At 44.1% G+C, this 19,761-nt stretch overlaps 1 protein-coding gene across 4 annotated transcripts in view; it reads right to left on the bottom strand.

Moving 5' to 3' along the window:
- PAPLN (papilin, proteoglycan like sulfated glycoprotein) overlaps positions 1-19,761 on the bottom strand; it is a 56,301-nt gene that overhangs the window by 31,142 nt on the left and 5,398 nt on the right. For all 4 annotated transcript variants that reach the window (XM_030030657.2, XM_030030629.2, XM_030030638.2 and 1 more), the window contains exons 2-3: positions 13,690-13,752; positions 295-410 (exon numbers count right to left, since the gene is read on the bottom strand). In XM_030030657.2, coding sequence (XP_029886517.1) covers positions 295-410; positions 13,690-13,752 — 179 coding nt within the window. The remainder of the gene's footprint in view (positions 1-294; positions 411-13,689; positions 13,753-19,761) is intronic.

Raw genomic sequence — 19,761 nt, 5'->3', positions numbered from 1 at the left:
CTGATTGAACGGCTGCTGCCACACCAATCACCTGATTGCACAGCCTCAGATCTTGCAGAGAAACCACTGTGCTCTAGTGAAGGAGCCTAAGCAAGGATGTGTTGAAGAGAGCACTGTTCAAAACAGCAGTGCCGAGACTGAAGCTGAGGATCATCTCAAAGTGGACTCAGGTGACTTATTCCCCTGGAATCAAACACTAGGTATTTTTGTTCTGGATGTATATTGGAACATAAGTGCAGGAGCTCAGTAACAGACAAACACATTTAAAGAAAGAAAAAGGAGGTTAGCCCTCACCTTTGGGAATAGCAGCGCCGCTGCCGAAAGCTGACTCCACCGCCACAGCTCCGACTGCACTTGCCCCATTCACCCCAGCTCCCCCAGACATCAATCTGCCGTTTCATCCGGCGGGCCTGTAAATAAAAAAAACCCACAGACCTATCAAACAGACATGGCAGCATAGGGGAAAAAAAAAAAAAAGAAAATGAAGCAGAGCTCCTATGTGTTCTCTTGCAAAAGAGACTGTCTTGCTGGGCTGTATTCCTAGTACGAAAAGTGGCAGAGAATAATACATCAGAAACATGAAGCCTCTAATATCTAGGAGTATTAGCTTCCTGAAGCCATATAGCACATCCAGCTTTATAATCTCCCTTAAACTATTACTGTTTGTCTATTCATAGACTCTCATAGACTTTTGAATAACCATGTGAAAGAGGGTAACATCTTCCTTTCAGCAAGGCAGCAAAGGCAAATCATCACTTGAGGGACTATGAGCACTGTCACTCCACACCAGATCAGTAGAGCCACTTAATCCCAAATCCTAGGCTCCAAGCCAGATACTTAAGAGAAAAAGGATGCAGTAAGGAAACCCCCGGAACACACTTTTTCCTGCAACAAAATTCCATACATGGACCTTTTTTCCCCCCTACCCAACTGTGTCCAATGATGAGGTCAAGGTCTGGGCTGTCATTAGCTACAGCCTTAATTAATTTTGTGTTTAGAAAGTCTGAGTGGATATGGACATGAAGAGAAATAAGCCTGATAATATAGACCAGAAGTTACAAGTGCAATAGAACCAACCAAAATAGATTGTCTTAGAAGCACATGAAATAGCACATTTTCAGGGAAAAAGGGGCTACTGCAGCTGATGGGATCCACATACAGCAGGACATGGGGGTTTAACAGGAAGAATAGCAATATCCTGAGAAAAAAGAATAATTGCAAGATGCCACAGGATTAATTCCACTTGGGAAAAGAAGGTAAATGCAGCATTACATGGGGAGTGATGCAGTAAAAACAGAGTTTGCTTTGTAGCTGCACCTGTAGGGCAGTTTACCTATATATTATACAACAGAAAGAGGAATGCATACCATTTGGGGTAGTGAAGAGTGGGCAGGCAGAGAAACAAAAGGTAAAATATTATTGAGATGTAGTCTAATTCCCACACACCAAATCTATATAACCCCTGGGTCTGGGTCCCAAGTCATCCCCTAGTTTCACACAGGCCCTTTTGACTTGAACACAGGACCCCACGTTCCCATCTTCTACGTTTCCCTGCTTCTGGTCTGCTTCCATTCCTTCCTGTTGTCCCTCCTGCATCCCCCTGTAAGCGACTCCCTAATGATCACCCAGCTAGTAAGTGCCATCGCAAGGCTTTTGCGCTGGAGTGGAGGAAGATCCTAGAAATGGAGAATTTCACCATAGCAGGGATATTAACCCTACTCAGCAAGCACTTTCTACCCACCCCAGGTCACTTTCCAAGGCCTACAGAGAAGGCACAAGCTTCTCACTTTAAGAGCATAATTGTCACTTCAGTTAACTGCTTTTACATGAGGCATCCAGGTCTCTGCTAGAAATAGGAGCTAGCCTAACGAATTATCCAGTGAATCCAACTCAGGCAAGATGCATAGGTTAATCCTCCCTTGTCATTTAAACAGTTTTTGTAATTTTCTACACATACTCCCTGCCTGACGATATGTGCCTGAGTTAGTCTTGTTTCTCTCTTTCACCCTCTTTTAAAGAATAACTCCCTGCTGCTGGTAGAGCAAGTCAGATATATTAGCCAATCATATTTATGCACTTACTTACAAATTACCCACAACTATCTAGCTGCAGAGTCACCCCAAATTCTTCCTGCCTATTACCTACATTGCTCTAATGTGAAACACTTTCTTCCTAGCCCATGCTATTTGATTTCCTTCACAGAAGTTCTGTGCAATTCTTTCTGCAAGCAAAATCCTTCAGGACAAGTTTTCTGATTCAGACTAACTCTGTTTGACTTCACCCTGCTCACTCAATGGCACTACCTATGTTACAGCCACCTCTACATACCTTCTCTCTCTGCCAAGTCAACATTTCCCTGACCGCTTGCCAAACCCTTCTCCCATTCTTCCATTCCAGATAGTGAGCTCAGTGTTTGTCTTCTGCATTCTCATTTGCCTTTCTGGGAGTAATCCCATCAATAGAGTATTAGCTTTCAGCAAGGCATCTTATTTTCCCAAGTTTTTCTTGCAGATACCTAATTCCTCCCCCTGTAATCCCTCCTCCCTTACTCTCAAAAGAATGAAACATGCTACCACTCTGTTTCCTCTGCAGTCTTATTCCTCTATATCAATTGACTGATTTAGGAGCAGTATTAGCTCACCCTGGAAACAAGGGACCTTTCAGTCAGCATAAGGGAGAAGAAAACACGTAGATAAAAATCCAAAGCAAGAGCATTTGAAAGTCAGATTACTGGAAGGCAATTAGGATAGAAAGCCCTTCCCTGACACACACACACACCCCAACCTGATAAATATTCCAATATCCTTCCTACAGAAGTAGCTTGCTTTATTCCTTCTATAGAGAGTAAAATCTGCAGGGACTCTTTGTTGTAAGGCTTATGTATCCGCAGAGTGCAGGAACAATCATTTTCTCAGTATCACCCCACTTATGTACACCCCAAAGGGAGCATCAGCCAGAATAATCCTCCCAAACCTGTATAGTGTTAGAGAAACATTTTAATAGGGGCCCAGGTACCACATTCAGAAATCTGTGCACAGTCCTCATTACTTCAGTAACTGCATGTATGTGTATACAGGCAAACATAGAGCTGCATATTTATAATAAATAAGAAATCTATTATTACATAATGTGATAACAAGATGTTTTAGATGCTGTCAGCTAGTTTCTGTTCCAAAAGCCTCTTTCTGCTCTCTTCAGACTCTGGAATGCTTTTATCTGTCGTGAGCCAGGACAACTAAATCCCAGTCCCTCCTGGACCCCAGAACTAAAAATCTACAAACTTCATCACTGTTACCAATTCACTTGCTTCCATTCCTTCCTCGCTTCAACCTAACATGCATACAAGAATGCAGTTCCTTTATATACATTAAGCATCTATTTTAATGTTTCAGGAAAAGCAAGAGAAAGCATACAACCATCTTTCTTGACTTCTAAAAACTCCAGAAAGGACAGTCAGTTAATGCCCAACTGCTCTGTCTAGTTCTATTGCCTGTTACGACAACAGAAATGCATACCTTCTGGGGATATCGATTATGCACATGACCCTGGCACCACATGCTCTCAGTGCTCATTGGTAAACAGGCTGCTGTGGTATGAGAGTTTAGAAGGCCAGTGATTTCATTTTTATGAACACTGCATTGCTTTCATCAGTTCCTAGATAGATGTATTGCTGATGTAGTTGCAGCATCTGCTGTTATCAGGCCAACTGTATCTGATAAAACCAACAAGTAAAAAAAACTACGCCTCTGAGTCACTAGAGCTCCAGACCTTTATCTTTAAAGACAATTAGAGCATGCATCAGAGACAAAAGAATACTGGAAAAGGGTCCTAGATAACATAATATATACCACATAATATTTATTTTTAAATATGAAACATACACTGGAAGAGGAGTTATAAATGGGACTCGACTCAGAAAGACAAAAGATGTTAGTGGTATGTAGGAACACTTTAAAAAGGGCCCTTGAAAGACCTTTCAGTCAGTCTGATGAGATGGATAGGAAATTATGCATGGTAAGCAGACTGTGCTTCCCAGATGGATGCATTGTAGGCATGCAGTGATCCACAAAGTTCGTATAACCAAATGTGGACTAGTGATTCAGCAAGAATAATTTCCTAGTGCCTTGTTGCAACTCAAATGCAACTCAAACACTAGCAAGCTATCAAAGCAAATATCAATTTACTATACAGTCCAAAGTGAGCAGTGAAGGTCTGCAGTCACAGGTCCAAACAACCTAAATCCCAGCCAAGTTCTTACCCCTAGCGTTTCCCTTACTCCTTGGGCACTTTTGAGGGCCTAGAGATAGTCAACCCGAACTATTTTGTGATCCTTTGTGCTGCCTTTCCAGACTGACAAGAAGCCACAAAACATCATATTACACAACTCCAACAGTCGCTGCTCAAAGCACATGGTTACTGACATCCATGCTATGCTTCAGAGGTTTTGTACAAGGCTAGTGCTTGCTTTTAGCCCAACAGGTCACATAGCTTTGGTCCATTGAGCTGCAACTGAAGCACCTTTTTGGACACTGAAAAGTTGTTACTGTGACTTCTTGAGCTGCATCACAGAGTTACTAGGTCCATTCAGATCTGATACAAATCTCCAAGCCAACACTGAGAACATGGTGGGAAATCCTTGACATTGGAAGTTGACTACAAGGCCCTGTACAGTTGTTACCCACTGAAAACAGATATTCCTGTCAATGATAAAATAAGTAATGTGGTATTACTGTTACTTTATGCAGTGTTTCCATGTCTTAAAACTACAGTCAAAATCAGACTGTCTCTCTTTAACCTTTCTTAGTGTTTCTGAAATAACACTACATCCTTTTATTTGATACCTACTTTCTGGGGCTTACAGTTTCTGAAATAAGGATAATGTTTATTTTGACACACCCCTGAACTGTAGCCCAATTGATGAAACACGTATGAAAGAAGGGTGAAAACCAAACACTTTACAAAAGAAAGTTATCACCACTGTCATTTATTTCGTAATGGTTTCATTGCCAAAGTCTTGGCAAGTAAGAAGTCTCCTGTGAAAAATGCAGCTTTGCTAAGTTTGAATAATAATTGCTTAGAGAAAAGTTAATAAGGGGAGAAAAAAAGAAAACCATCAAGGTGCCCCGAGGGCTGGCTGCTCCCTGTGGGCTGGGGGCCAGTAGCAGAGGGGTCTCCCAGGGTGGCAGGGCAAGCCGGGGAGCAGCACAAGCCAGGGCATAGCCTCAGCCCTGGGAACTGGGAATCTCCAGCTGAAGCCAGGCTGGGACATGGGACTGCAGGTGGGCCTGGCTTGTCAGGGCCCATGGCCAGGATGGGCAGGGCTGTGCGGAGCCTCGCTGCAGCATCACTGGGGCAGGAGCTGACAGCCCCAGGGGAGACCGGTCAGGGCGAGTAAAGCCTAGTAGTGCCCTCAGGGCCCTGACAAAACAACCCACATGGAGCGTATCCTTAGACCATGTGCTTTTCAGGATGTGAACCATTTCCTTCTCCTTTCTATATCCAGAATACCTACCCAGTACTACAATGATGACCACCCATAATGTTTCCATATAGCTAAGCCCTGCAAGACACATGGCATTCAACACTCACACTTAATTGAAAGGGAGCTGAAAACATACAGTGTATCTCACATGTTTATAATGTAGATACATGCTACTATTCCAATAGATGCATTTTCAAGATAAATCCATCTGTGACCGGCTATGCTATTAGCCAAAAACGCAACAAAAAAATAAGTGAATTAATCAGAACCACATCAGCAAAGCATTTTTTATAATTCTTTCTTAACCATTGATCTTGGCTCAGACACAGCAGGCTTGCAAAGAGCTTTGAAGGTGAAGAATGCCAAGTACCATTTTTATGAATAATGAATAAGCAATCAAAGAATTGCATTTGAGCAAAACTAGAAAAACAAGAATGAAAGTGAACAAGATGGTGACAGCAGGAAGCAAAATACAAAATGGTACAGGAGAGTATCTTATTAAGACAAACTCCTTCACAAAGAGAAGAAAAAAATCCAAGGCTTCATTAGTTTTAATGGCTTGTGGTTGACACTCACTGTGTATATCTCCTTTTATCCCCCTCTACCACCCTAGCCATGGCTTGTTAGTGTATGCCCTCTAACAAATCCACTAAAATCCATCAGTTCCGCTACATCTTCATCTGCTCAAAACACTTCAGGTTCTCCCTACGTCATTTAACCCGCTCCCTCATTGTTCCCAACACTTTTCCATGTTGCCTGTGTTCACGTCCTCAACACCCCTCACTCTTCTACCTCTTTATGGGCTGTCCCGCCATACACCTGGCTCCTTCCACATCCCCAGCTCTCCTGTCAGCTGGGCAGGACGCGATGCATGCCTCACCCACTGCAGAACCAGGCACGTACTGCTCCCCAGGACTGTGCTGGCTTGCTGGCTAGCAGGCAGAGCAGATAATAGTTACTTTTCAGAAATGGAAAGCCTTCCAGAAACTCTGGGTGGCCTGGAGCTGACTAGGGTATAAAAAGAGCTCTCTAAAAAGATACGGCCATTGCAGAGAAGTCAAATTAATTCTTGGAATCCTTGTGGAAGGAACTGGGGACATTCAGAAAACTCCACAAAGAGGGGGATTGTAAGAAAACTTTATGACCCCAAGCTTATTTGGAAAAGTGGACTAAACACACAGTATGAAGTCACCAGTAGTTGTTTATCCAAGGGGCCTAACAGGAACTCAAGGTTAAAATGGATAAACTGTTACATACTAGCAGACAACCCTCTCAGCGAAAACCCCTTTGGCATCTGATTATTGGAAAGTGGAAAATCTGACACCAGTTTACAAAAGGATCCCAGGGGAATCCGAGGAACTGTACACCCACGTAATGTAAAACTGACATCTACTGATAAATTACTAGATATGATAACAAAGAACAGAATTAGCAGGCACCTGCATAAATACAGTACATTTGGGAAAAAGTCCACAAGTCACTCGCTGAAGGATCAGCTCCGGTGCTGGCATGTTCCGCAGCAGAGGGGGGGATCATGGCATACAGGGGGGTCTCCCGAGCCAGGAAAACCCCAGGGGAGCGCGGGGACCCTCCAGGAGCCCGCAGCTCTCTGGAGGGAGAGCGGCTGACGAGGTGCGGCCAGGGCCAGGAGTAATGGCAGCCGCCCCCCAGCCCCACCAAGGGCAGCCCACAGGAGCGCTGGGACCAGAGCGGGCAAACAGGGCCTGGCGCGGCAGTTGGCGCAGGGAGGGCACCTGGTCGTAGGAGGGACATTCCACCGGCCAAGTGGAGAGCCTTGAAGTCCTCATAACCCAGCAACCGGGCACCGTTCTGTGGCCATCTGCGCAGGCCAAGGGCACTCATCCTACCTGACCCTCAAGGCAGAAAATGGCGGGCACTCGCCCGACAGCAAAGGCCGCAGCTGCGGCTGGGGGGTCCGCGCCACCTACCCCAGCGGTGGCCGATGCCTCGGCCCAGACGGAGCTGCGGGAGGGAGAGGCCGCAGCGCAGACCTCCGACTGCCGGGAAGGGCCCGGACCTTTCTCCTGGGGCAGGGACGGGCAGCAGAGCCGCCGGCAAACCCCGCGCCCAGGCGGAGGACCTCCTGCCGCAGGCGGCTGAGCTGCAGGAGGCGGCGAGGAGGCCGCGTGGCATCAGGGAGGCCGAGGAGGAGTTGGATAGCTGGTCCCGAGCGCGGTCCGCAGCGGACCCGCAGCCAAACAGCCAAAACCTCCCCCACCGGCACGCGCAGAAGGGCGGGGGGCCAATCACGCAGAAGAATGGAAGAGATGCTGTGCCGGACCTCGTTCTCACCAGCGAGGAGGGGTTGGTGGGGAATGTGAAGCGCAAGGGCAGCCTTGGCCGCAGTGACCGTGAAATGCTGGGGTTCAGGATCTATAGGGCAGCGAGGAGGGCGCACAGCAAGCTCGTAGCCCAGACTTCAGGAGAGCGGACTTGGGCCTCTTCAGGGGTCTGCCTGGTGAAGCACCATGGGTTAAAGCCCTGGAGGGAAGAGGGGCCCAAGAAAGCTGGTCAATATTCAAGGATCACCCCCTCCAAGCTCAGGAGCGATGCATCCCAACAAAGAGGAAGTCAGGCAAAAATGCCAGGAGGCCTGCACGGATGAACAAGGAGCTCCTGGACAAACTCAAACACAAAAAGGAAGTTGGCGACATGGACAGCGGGACTGAGTGCACCCTCAGCAAGTTTGCCGACAACGCCAAGCTGTGTAGTGTAGTCAACCAGCTGGAGGGAAGGTATGCCATCCAGAGGGACCTTGAGAGGTGGGCCTGTGCAAACCTCACGAAGTTCAACAAGGCTAAGTGCAAGGTCCTGCACGTGGGCTGGGGCAATCCCAAGCACAAATACAGGCTGGGCAACGAGTTGATTGAAAGCAGCCCTAACAAGAAGGACTTGGGGGTGTTGGTTGATGAGAAGCTCAACCTGACCTGGCAATGTGCATTTGCAGTCCAGAAAGCCAACTGTATCGTGGGCTGCATCGAAAGAAGTGTGACCAGCAGGTCAAGGGAGGTGATTTTGCCTCTCTACTCCGCTCTCATGAGACCCCACCTGGAGTACTGTGTTCAGCTGTGGGCCCTCAACATAAGAAGGACATGGACCTGTTGGAGCGAGTCCAGAGGAGGGCCATGAAGATGTTCAGAGGGCTGGAGCACCTCTCTTATGAAGAAAGGCTGAGAGAGTTGGGGGTGTTCAGCCTGGAGAAGAGAAGGCTCCAGGGAGACCTTATAGCAGCCTTTCAATACTAAAGGGGGCCTACAAGAAAGCTGGAGAGGGACTTTCTACACGGACATTTAGTGATAGGACAAGGGCTAATGGCTTTAAACTGAAAGAAGGTAGATTTAGATTAGATATGAGGACAAAATTCTTTACTGTGAGGGTGGTGAGGCAGGAACAGGTTGCCCAGAGAGGTTGTGGATGCCCCCTCCCTGGAAGTATTCAAGGCCAGGTTGGATGGGCCTTTGAGCAACCTGGTCTAGTGGAAGGTGTCCCTGCCCACGGCAGGGGGGTTGGAACTAGATGATCTTTAAGGTCCCTTCCAACTCAAATTATTCTATGATTTTATGTTTTTTAAAAAGACAAATCCTTCTAAGACTATTGCAGTTCTTTGAGAGATCCACAAACATGTCAACAAGGGTAACCTGTCAGATACACTCAGATTTCCAAAAAGCTTTCAACAAAATCCTTCACCTAAAGCTTTGAAGGAAGCTAAGCAGCCAGAAGGAAAGTCCTTGCATGGATGATGAGCAGGTGGCCCAAAGACAAAAACAAAGGTAGGAGTAAAATCTCCATCCACTGCAAAAACTAACATCAGTAGCAGAATTCCGTAAGGAACCTGAACTGCTCAACATATCTATAAGTTATGCCAAAACCACAGAAGTAATGAAGGCAGCTGATAAGGGTAATTCAGGGTAATAAAGGACAATAGAGAACCAGACACAGGCTGCAAAGAACTATGGAAGGACACTATACTATAAGTGACTTGTCACTAAAATGACAGTTAAGATTTCATGTAGGTAACTTGGGAAACGTAGTAACACGGGGAAAAACACAAATCCTATCCTAAAAAATAAAATTATTACATATAAGCTGATCTTTGCCACTCAAGAGCAGGATCTTGGTGTTATGACAGAAATGCTGTGATGCTAGAAGTCTACATGGCTTCAAGGAAACCAAATTTAGGAAAGAGAAATAGAGAGGTCTCCAGCTCAAAGGGTTCATAAACTACAAATGACTGGAGACTGGAAGTATATTGGAGGAAATTGTACTTACTTACCAATTTTTTTATAGTTTTTTCTAGACATGTGTTTGTGACATAACTGGAGATAGGATGTAGGGCAAAATGAACTGGTCCTACCCAGTACAATTATTCTTGTGCACTTTTTCTACCTTTCCCTCAGTAGGAACATTAATAAAATCTCCTTTTTCTCCCTCCTCACAATAATTTTCACTGTTTCTGTATAACCTTAGCTTTGAAGTCCTTCAGCACCTTCTGCCCTTTCAGTCAGACCTGGTTAAGGGGTTTAGAAGTTTAGTCAATAGATTAACAGTGTTTGAACAATAACAATGTTCATTTCTTTAGAAGAAATTAAAAGCAGCATTTTAACCTAGCAATGCAGACCCATAGAAAGCAATAATGTCCAGATGAAACGTATTTGAATATGATTTTCAGCCAAGCCTCAGACCAGCCTTCACTTTAAGCACACATGCAGTACAATCTAGGAGCAAATATAAGTATTGGACATGATCTGACTATCAGATAATGCCTACAGATCATAAAAGATTAAATAAAACTCTTCTCTTGATGAGCAGCTTTTCCTTGAAATAATCTCATGGTATGGGCAGATAAGACATTTCCAATCTGGAAAGAAGGAGTTCCAGATGCAGAAATTTGCCAACATGAAATCACACTTGTAAAAAGAAATTAGGGCAGAGAGAAATCTGATGTATGTCATGTTTACTAAACATAAAGCAACCACAAAGCAAATGCAACACACACACACACGCACAATCATGCCAAATACATGCACGCAACAGTAATAGAACAGTTAGTCACATGCAAAATCTTCAGAATTTATTTACTCTAAAGCACCAGAAGCACCGTTCTATCAGCAGTAGCACTAATGGACAGGGCTCAGGCAGTTTTACTTTTATATCACCTCATCCTTCTCTGAAAACACAGGAGGAATCACGACAAAAACACAAACGTGGCATTTTCCATTATTGCCACTGTTCACAACCTTCCTAAAAACAGCGACAGGGTGGCCTGAAATTGCACTAGACTCTTCTGTCTCAGTTCTGCATTAACAGCTAGGGTATAAGGTGGAGAGGCATCCATATTTAGGATGGAGAGGCATCTTTGTTTTCTGTTTGTATAGCCCTTAAACACAACTCCTCCTGACCATCCAGCTGTGGCTTCTAGTACTACCACAGTGCAAACAATAAAGGAGCTACAAGTAACAGGCGACCTCCTTTTCCAGATCCTTCAAAGCTGGGTGAAAGGGACAGACACCGCAGGTGCTGTACAGTAAGACCCTCTCCATATTCTAGCAGGAAAGAAGTGAAGAAGCATCTAGTAGGTCCCACCAAGGACTGAGCACTGGGCAGGAAATTCTCGGCAGCCAGGGACTTTGACGAGCAGGAATCTCTCTCTTGTTCCTTAATACCGCCTGCCATGTCTGGCAGATAAACCAGCCACTCCAGACTGCTAGCAGAGAGAAGATGTAGGCAACAGCCTCAGCTGCTCTTAAAGTCTCAGCCCTGTTAACATTTCTGCCCTTATTCTGCTTGCTGCTTTCCCTAGCCTAACAATCAGTGAAGTAAAAACAAGCTCAGCTACTCCACTCCAAAAGTAGACAAAGAGATGAAAAACAGCAGGCATCAATCTACACCCTTTAATCACAAGCAGACATGAATCCCTGTAGACCCATCATCTTTATCCTTGTGTAAGCCTGCAGTTCACATGTTTATAGCTGTACTCCCATTAGCACTCTGTGTTTGAAAGTTCCTGCCTTCCTGCTTCTGGGACAAAAGGTGTCCAAGAAGCAATCTTAGATCCATCGGGTCCACTGATGCAGACAAGGTAAGCAGTTCATTCTGGAATAAAACCCACGCATGCTAGCCTGTGCCTTTTCTGCTGTTTTTAGTTCTCCCACCACCCCCCTCTTCTTCCCGGGGCGTACACTATTCACTGTATAGCTGGAGGTGACCCACCTTTCTACCCACGTGCTGCTATACTGGCAGTTCATTTGATACCAAAATCGAAACAACTGCTACTGTCTCAGCTGCAAGGCTGCTCTGGATCTAATACTTAGCACAGTTAAAGTGACAGAGCCTCAGTTTCTTAGAGATATGCTACTATACATTAAAGGAAGTGTTTTTCTTTCTGTGTGGGGAAATGCACCATGCCACCTGACAATCTCTTACACCTCTGCCACTAGGAATTACAAAACAGCAGCACAGGGAAGGGACCTTTTCAATGCTGTGTGACATGGATTAAAGTTTTTTTTTCCAATTAGCCTGCCATCTCAGGTGAAGCCCTAAAGGAGTGGAAAACAGTGTAGAGCAGCAAGCAGTTCTCCAACTTACTTTCCCACCATGCAGTATTCCCTGCCTCAGTTTTCAGCCTCACCCTCTCCTTCCCTTTCTTTCTTCCACCATGTAAGTACAAAATTTGCATTTATAGCAGCAGGGCTACCACTCTTCTTCTGCACAGTGAAACAGAGGCATGCAGGCACTGCTCTTCCAGAGCTGTCCCACTTATGGGAGTTCAGGCAGCTCCGCTCCTCTCTTGGTGCACAGCCTGATCTAGCACAGACTTGAGTTACCACCACTACTACCAGTCCCGTCAGCTCCAGCTCTCACAAGCTGTCTATTGCTATGGTTCAGCCTACTTGCATTAGCATCTGGTAAGGAATGGCCCGTATGAAACCAACGCTATTTCTCTCTTCCCTCCCAGAAAAAAAATGGAGAATTACCACAGCAGAGTGCCTCAGTGCTGCTGGATCTTCCTGCTTCCTCATGGCTTGGACAGATCCAGCACGTCAGGGAAACGGAAATTAAGTGGTGGCCAAGCAAAACCTTCTCCCTTCATTCAGCATGGCTTCAAGAGGAGCTACTGATTGCACACAGGGGACAGAGTCTAATGCTACAGAAAAATGTCAGCCTTCACAGTTGCAGGGTTTCAGTCATTTCCCTTCCAAAAAATCACCAGGTTGGAGATAGGCAGGTGACCAGATGAACTGAATATAGTATATTCTGTTTCTGGTTCTTTTAACATACAGCAACATCCTCTATTAGATGTGAGATAGCAAGATCTCATTTAAGGATATTTCCATCTGTAAGATAGGAAATCTGTGACGACTAACAAATTCTGCTTGATTCTGACCTCTCACCCCTGATCTTCAAAGAAGGCCCAGAAAGCATTTGCAAATACTGAATCTGGGAACAGAAGTTCATAAGCATACTAGAGATTAAAAGTTACGGACTCATTAATTTTAATGGCATATTTATAATTCCTCACTACTCCCACAAAAAACTTACTCCAGGTGATAATTACCACCGCCCCCCCCCCCCGCCCCGTTCGTTTACAACAAACACACACATCACATCTTCCTTTGCTAAGACTTCCACTCTACTCAGCAGGTCACCTTTTACCTCAGATGTCCAACTCATTAATATAATTGAAGTTAAACTCAGAGAAACTGTTCTCAAGCTGCATTTACTTCAGTAAGTTCCTACTTCTCTTTCAGAAAGGGAGAGGAATCCCCGTTCCTAATAGCTGTGTTCTTTTTCTGACAATATCAAATTGGCTTAACATAAAGATTACCTCCCCCAGTAAAGCTAAACCATATGGCTTAGACCACTAAGACCAAAGAAAAGAGAAAAACCAGCTAACCAAAGATTAATCCTTTTTACTTCAAGTGACAACTCTCTGTAGCTTTGAAGCGGGAGACAGCAATTACTGCTTTGCAGATAACACCCCTAAAGCCAAAGGCACTACCAGAATTTTGTTATTTAATTGCCATATTAGACTTTTCATAACACGTACCACAGTAGGCCTGATGACTCGGACCCATTAGCTCTTTCAGGAATACTTTCTACAAAATACTTGAGTTACAGATGTTGACAGTCCTTAAGAGAAGTATCTTTCATTTCTCGTAACGGTGTTCAGAAGAACTTTTACTTACTGAAAGTGCAGAAGGTGGCATCATTGCTAGCATGAGCAGAAGGAACAAGTTCTTCATCTCTGCCTGTGGGAACAGAAAGATTATTGATCAGAATTGCTTGCTTCTTTGCTGCTTGTATGGCGGAAAAGCTAAGATACCATACAGTAAAAATGGAGGTGGAACTAAAAATCAAGGTGAAAGAAAAAGAAGTTTTATCACTACACTCCCTGGGTAGATGAAGGCAATTGCAAAGACTGAAATTACCCTGCACAGAAAGCCAGAATGTAATTACTGAGTGCAAATGTTTCCCTGAACTTTCCTCTGGTATTATGAGAACACCATCCCTGGGCACAGTGGAAGATGCATGCTGTGGCATGTCTGCCCTCCCACTCTTTTACATATGCACATGATAAAATACTTGAAGATTACAATGACTTCAACCAACCCAAGGTAAGAAATTCCACTGTTAACATTTCTGTACCCTATATTCATCCTCTGTGGCTTGGTGAAGCTTCATGTCTGTCTTTGAGTGACCTTGCTTGTTTAAAATCCTACAGTTCATCATGGACAGCTACAGCTAGATTCAACCATCAGTAGTTATATCCCTTTTACAGAGCTAGAAAGGAGATCAGGCCACACAGACTGGTATGGCAGCATAAAACATTTCCTAAAAATCAGGGCATTATGCACATTTGGGACCACAATACTTTAAAGTAGCAACAGGCAATGCACCAATGTCCATCCTCTTTTGAGCTGCAGCAACCAAGCCCACACCAACCACCACTCACCCATGTTTACAGCTGTGACCATGGACACTTCCGCCACCAGAGACTGCCTGTTTCTCATGACCAGCTGATTAAGCCCAGAAAGAAGAGACGGACTAGATATTCCTAGCATAGTTTTATCTAGTCTAAGCTTCTATCTAACTTGGGAAAGGAAAGGGAAGGGAAAAAGAAAGACGGAGAAATCTTCCTTTCACAGTGCATAAAAGCATCACGGAAGAAATGTTTACCTCATCAGTCATTGTAACAACATCTGTTTTAATATTAAAACTTCATATATAGTTCCTTTAGCCTGGCCTGTTAAATCCAAATAAATACAGAATGTGTATCACCATTAACAAAGATAATATTGCTATAAAATCATTGTTGCCTGAGAACATCAAATCAGAAACAAAATATACCCAAAATGAAACCTGCTTGATCTAGCATTTGAATATTTCAGATTACTTTATGATGGGCAATCATTTTTCTCATAGTGCTAGGCCTCACTGAATCACAGCTCATTACAGCTCTCTAAGTTCATATATAGCATGGATTTTGACACTCCCAACATTCACAGCGCTGGGGATAAAAAGCTTGCTCTTCAATGTTTTTCCTTTTGCATGTAAAAACTACTAAGCGCTGAAAATCCAGTTGCACCAAATTCTGTGTGCAAAATAGCAATGAACAGGGAAAACACAATTGGGAAAACTAGCACTGATAAGCTTCTCTTCCTGTATACTGAGTGCCAATCATATGATTCATAAGAAAATTAAGCTATAGGAGCTTTTTATATGAATAGATTTTAATTAATTTCGGATTAGTCCTTCTTAAGAAACTGTGGGAAGACTATGTACCCTCTATCACCCACACATGCTGCTACTACTCTTCCCGTTCAAGTCAAGGAAGAAGCAACCTGGAGATGCCCTCCACAAGAGGTCAAGTACACTCTCTATGCTGTAGAGGCCAAGAGCCAAAACACAGGCTAGATCTGTGTCACAACCCTATCCAAATGCCAAATAGTTTCAGAGGGGAAGGACAGCCAGGAGACACCCTTTTGCTACAAGTTCCATGCGTGCAAACAGCAAAGCTTTCCTGAAGCAGCTTATAACATACTCACACCACTAGCAAAGGGCACTGTGAGAACAGCATTTTCCTTGAATGGTGTTGGTGTCAAACAGAGGTAAATCTTTGAGATTGATCAGCTCCTCTTCCTACTGCCCAGAGGAAAAAAAAAAAAAAAAAAACCCACAACAAAAAACCCAACTCTCTTCCCCAGCATTCCTCCCTCACATCTTCCATTCCAGGCACGTCTCAGGTTCACAGAGATGGCTGTAGAAATCACATCCCTTGCTCCAGCAGCGTTGCTCTGCTGCTAACGGACTGCCCGCTCAGCTCCTTCTGGTATTTGAGCCAAGAGGCAGACAGGGAGGTGGGCCCAAGCCACGTGAGGTTCCTGGAGAAGAGGCTAGAGAAGCAGCTCACCAGGGCTAGCAGTTCTCCCACTCTCCAAGCAGTTAGTATCTTGGAGGTTTTTAGCCAGATAGAACAAAAAGATTCTCTGAGGAGACAACTAGAGACAGCACCCAATGTTTGGGACAATCCCCTGCATCAAAGCAGCAAGAGGTTACAGCTCTGGTGCTTGCTTGTATTTTTGTGCCATTGCACTTGCATGAGAATTGCTGCCATATGTCCCAAATTTAGCATTAAAAAGTTTGGACCATCCAGCCCTATTAACTAGTCAACAGATTCCAGGAAGGATGGTCAGAAGGAAGAACAGGGCCTTCTGTATCCTATTAAATCCCCCACTGCAAAACAAATCTAGTGTCTGATTCTCTGAGCTTCAACAAACTTGTCATTTTAAAAGCTTCCTCAGATGTAATATTCAGCACTGGTCCCTTTTGCCTTATTTTGAACCACAAACACCACAGATGGGACTGGGGAAATCTGCCTGAAACCTTTGAAAAAAGGTCAAGTTCTGTTTCTGGATTTAACGGCTCCTTCACTCCTTGTAGGACCTGGGATACTGCAGCATATGTTTATTCTGCTTGTTTGCCATTCTTCTCACTGAAGGCTGGGTATGCGGGGGAAGGAATGAAAAGGACAGTGTTTTGCAGTGCTTTCACTTACAACAACAGCAGCTGCTGCTCCCTGTGCCTCCTGCCCTTCTTCAATTCTCTTCAACCCTCCCCAGCTCCCTTTTCCCACTGTGTGCTAGAACAGCATCTCCACCCAGAAACGGCAGCAGGGCCTGAGGGGAAACAGTGACTTTATGCTCAAGATATGGAACAGCTGCTGGAAAGCTCACATGGAGGAATTCCTGCCATAGTGCTAAAATACGAAGTTATCTCAGCGAGAGGGATTACGAGAATCAGTTCACAATAAGTGAGGAACAACCAGAATCTTCAACCAGAACTAAAGGTGTGCCCAGCTGAAACCTCCATTCCATACACCAGAAGAGATTCAAAGTGTCTAGCCAACCACATCGGGCATTAACTGCTCAGGTTAGATGAATAAAAGGGTTGAAGTGGTGACTTGTTCCAGCCACCTGTAAGCTTGGTCAAAAAGAGTCAGTCCAGACCTGAACTATGAAGCTGTTTTCTCTAAGAGACATTGACCCAAACTCCTCTAAACACTGGAGAAATTCAAACCTGAATCTGACTTTAGCAGCTCAGGACCCTTACTTCTATTTCAGAACAGTATGGATCAAATCATATTTTGTGGAAATTTCAGCAACTTCTGAAAGGATGTTCTGGTGCCCTTTCTGAACTGCCTCCACAGCACCTATTTCTCCCTGGCACTGTGGACAGGACGGTCAGAGGGCCGCAAAGGAGATGGCTGGAATTTCATAACTCTGGACAGAACACAACAACTCCAGTACAATTGGAAATTGGGATAAGCACCCTTATTTCAGGGCTTGACACTGAACCCACTCAAGAAAGAAGCTTTTGCTTTAACAAATAGAAGGTCTAGAAAAGACAGATGGGCAGTCTTGGAGATTTCTCTATAGTGGACCCAGCAGTGAATTGCTGTAAAAATATTTTATTTAGTTACAAACTCTTATCCAGGCCCAGGCAGGCTTAGCAAGATCAGTCAAATCTTCATTAAGACCAGGAGTACATTTCCGAATCAAGAATAGGTTTAATGACTCCTATATTTACTTTATAGGTGCAAATCCTGCCTTCCAATGCACAAACAAGGTTCAAGATTGCTTACTTAAACTTGGCCTCTTTTCCAAATAACCTCTCGACATCCATGTTCCTAGGGAAACAAGACCTACATTGCCTGTATATATATGTAAAAATAACTTTGAATCAGCTGGCTAGTTTCAGGGTTTCGAAAGCATAAAGTTAACTTTAGTTTGAGGGAAAAAGATACTGGGCCAGGATTAAGAGATGTATTGGACTTTTAGCCCATTTAGGTGATGACTTTTTCTTTTCAACAGGAAGGAATCCAAACTTGAAAGAGATGTTATGAATAACTCAGCCTTGGCTAAACAAGAACTTAAGCTGTTTAGACAGTACAGAATCAGATCACAAAGTGAGAATAAAACAGATTTCATGAGTTCCATTGCTCACAGATTTATCAGTCTGGGGTTTTCTCTATTCTTTTTGAAAATAATTGAACAGCCAGTGCTACGTGATTCTTCTCTGTTTAGCACATAGGACAGACCACTTGTCTTTTGCCTGTGAACCACATTTCTAAGTCATCCTTTGGCCAAAGACACATACCACATGTGTGGGTCAGGGACTGTGCTGGGAGTGGTTCATAGGCAGAAGATAAAAAGACCCCTTCAGGGTTCCCACTTTTCTATTGCCAGACAAGATTTAGCTGGGCATGCAGGTAAATGGCAAAGCCACCCACCAATGCTAGATTCAGCAGGTCCTTACAGCTCATTTAGTCTCCCAGCTGGGGATTTGAATTACCCAGTGTGGATCTATTATTGTTCCCATCTGAGGTAGCCCTGACAAGAAGCTGCCTTTGCATGGCTTGTGAGCCACAGGTTGGCCACCCTGGCAATAAATAGTTGCCTGTTGCAATATAGATAGAAATTGATTACTGTAAAATTTAGCACATACAGCACTAAAGCAGAAGTTGCCATTGTGATCCCGCTACTTGCGCCTTTTCAGAATTTCCTTCCCTTCCCTCCACTCCCAACTCCACCCCCCTTTAACATACCATATCTCACTCAGTTGTTATATTTTTAGAAGTTTGGTTGAAGGAGGTGGGAAGTCAGAAAGCATGATGATATGTTGCCCAATTATCCACTGGCATCAACTTATTTAGCCATTAACTCAGAGCAGTCTTTTAGCTTTTAGACTCATTACATTTTCCAAAGACGTGATTTTTGCTTTGCTGTCAGCTTATCTTTGTTCCAGCTTGCTTCTGTTTGCCTTGTCTACTGAGAAGCACCTTGTAAGTTTTTGGTGGAAGAGTTAAAAAGGGAAAATATATACATACAGCAAGAAGAAGAGATGAAGGCAGGGAATAAAAAGGGGCTCCATGGAGCAGGGATCAAGGGTAGGGAAAAACCTCATTTTACTTAGGCTGGGAACTGAGTTGGGAGAGCATAAGGACCACATCACACAGCCCAGAGGAACCAGGAAACCAATCACCCCTTTAGGCAGAGGATATCACATTCAAGATAGTTCTTAATATGCCTGTTTTCTTCCCTGACTATAGTAAACCATCTTTTGTCTGACATTTTTCCAAAGGAAATCCTGAGCCTGATGTCCTTTGGGCTAGGGCAGATAAGCCAATTAATGTGCATGTGCCTGTTAAAGTGGGAGGATACTGAATTTCCTTTGCCTTGACCATGGAATGAGCCACATTCATAAAGAGCTGTTTATATATAAAACAATGGATAAATGTTTATAAACATGTGTTTAAATACAAGACTGGTTGAAAGGGCTTAGTGGGAAAGGAGAGAGAAAAAAGAAAGACAGGACACAAGTTGTCAGAGTAGAAGTTTTACAGAGATATCTTTACCATTAGTATTGAGATTTATTAATTCACTCTAAATACATGCTAAGCATTGACAAATCCTCATCATGAAAGTAATCCTGCTAAGATGCACTTTCAGCCATATTATGCATATTATGAAAGACAAACTTTCAGCTACTTTAAAATTCACCTTGTTAAATGAAAAACAAAAGTTACAAAAACTTACTAATGAGCACAGCAGCAGAGCACCAGCTGGCTGGAGAACTGAGTACTGGTAACACAAGCATCTTCTAGACTGCTATATCAATAGGCTTTCATCTCAGCCTTCAGCCTGATTCGTAACAGGCACATAAATCCACACCGGGTCATCACTTAATGTGGCTGACTC

This window comes from Aquila chrysaetos, chromosome 2, assembly GCF_900496995.4.
Source record: "Aquila chrysaetos chrysaetos chromosome 2, bAquChr1.4, whole genome shotgun sequence".
Taxonomy (NCBI): domain Eukaryota; kingdom Metazoa; phylum Chordata; class Aves; order Accipitriformes; family Accipitridae; genus Aquila; species Aquila chrysaetos.
The sequence above is the reverse complement of the archived record's forward strand: the minus strand, read 5'-3'. Positions and strand labels throughout refer to the sequence as shown.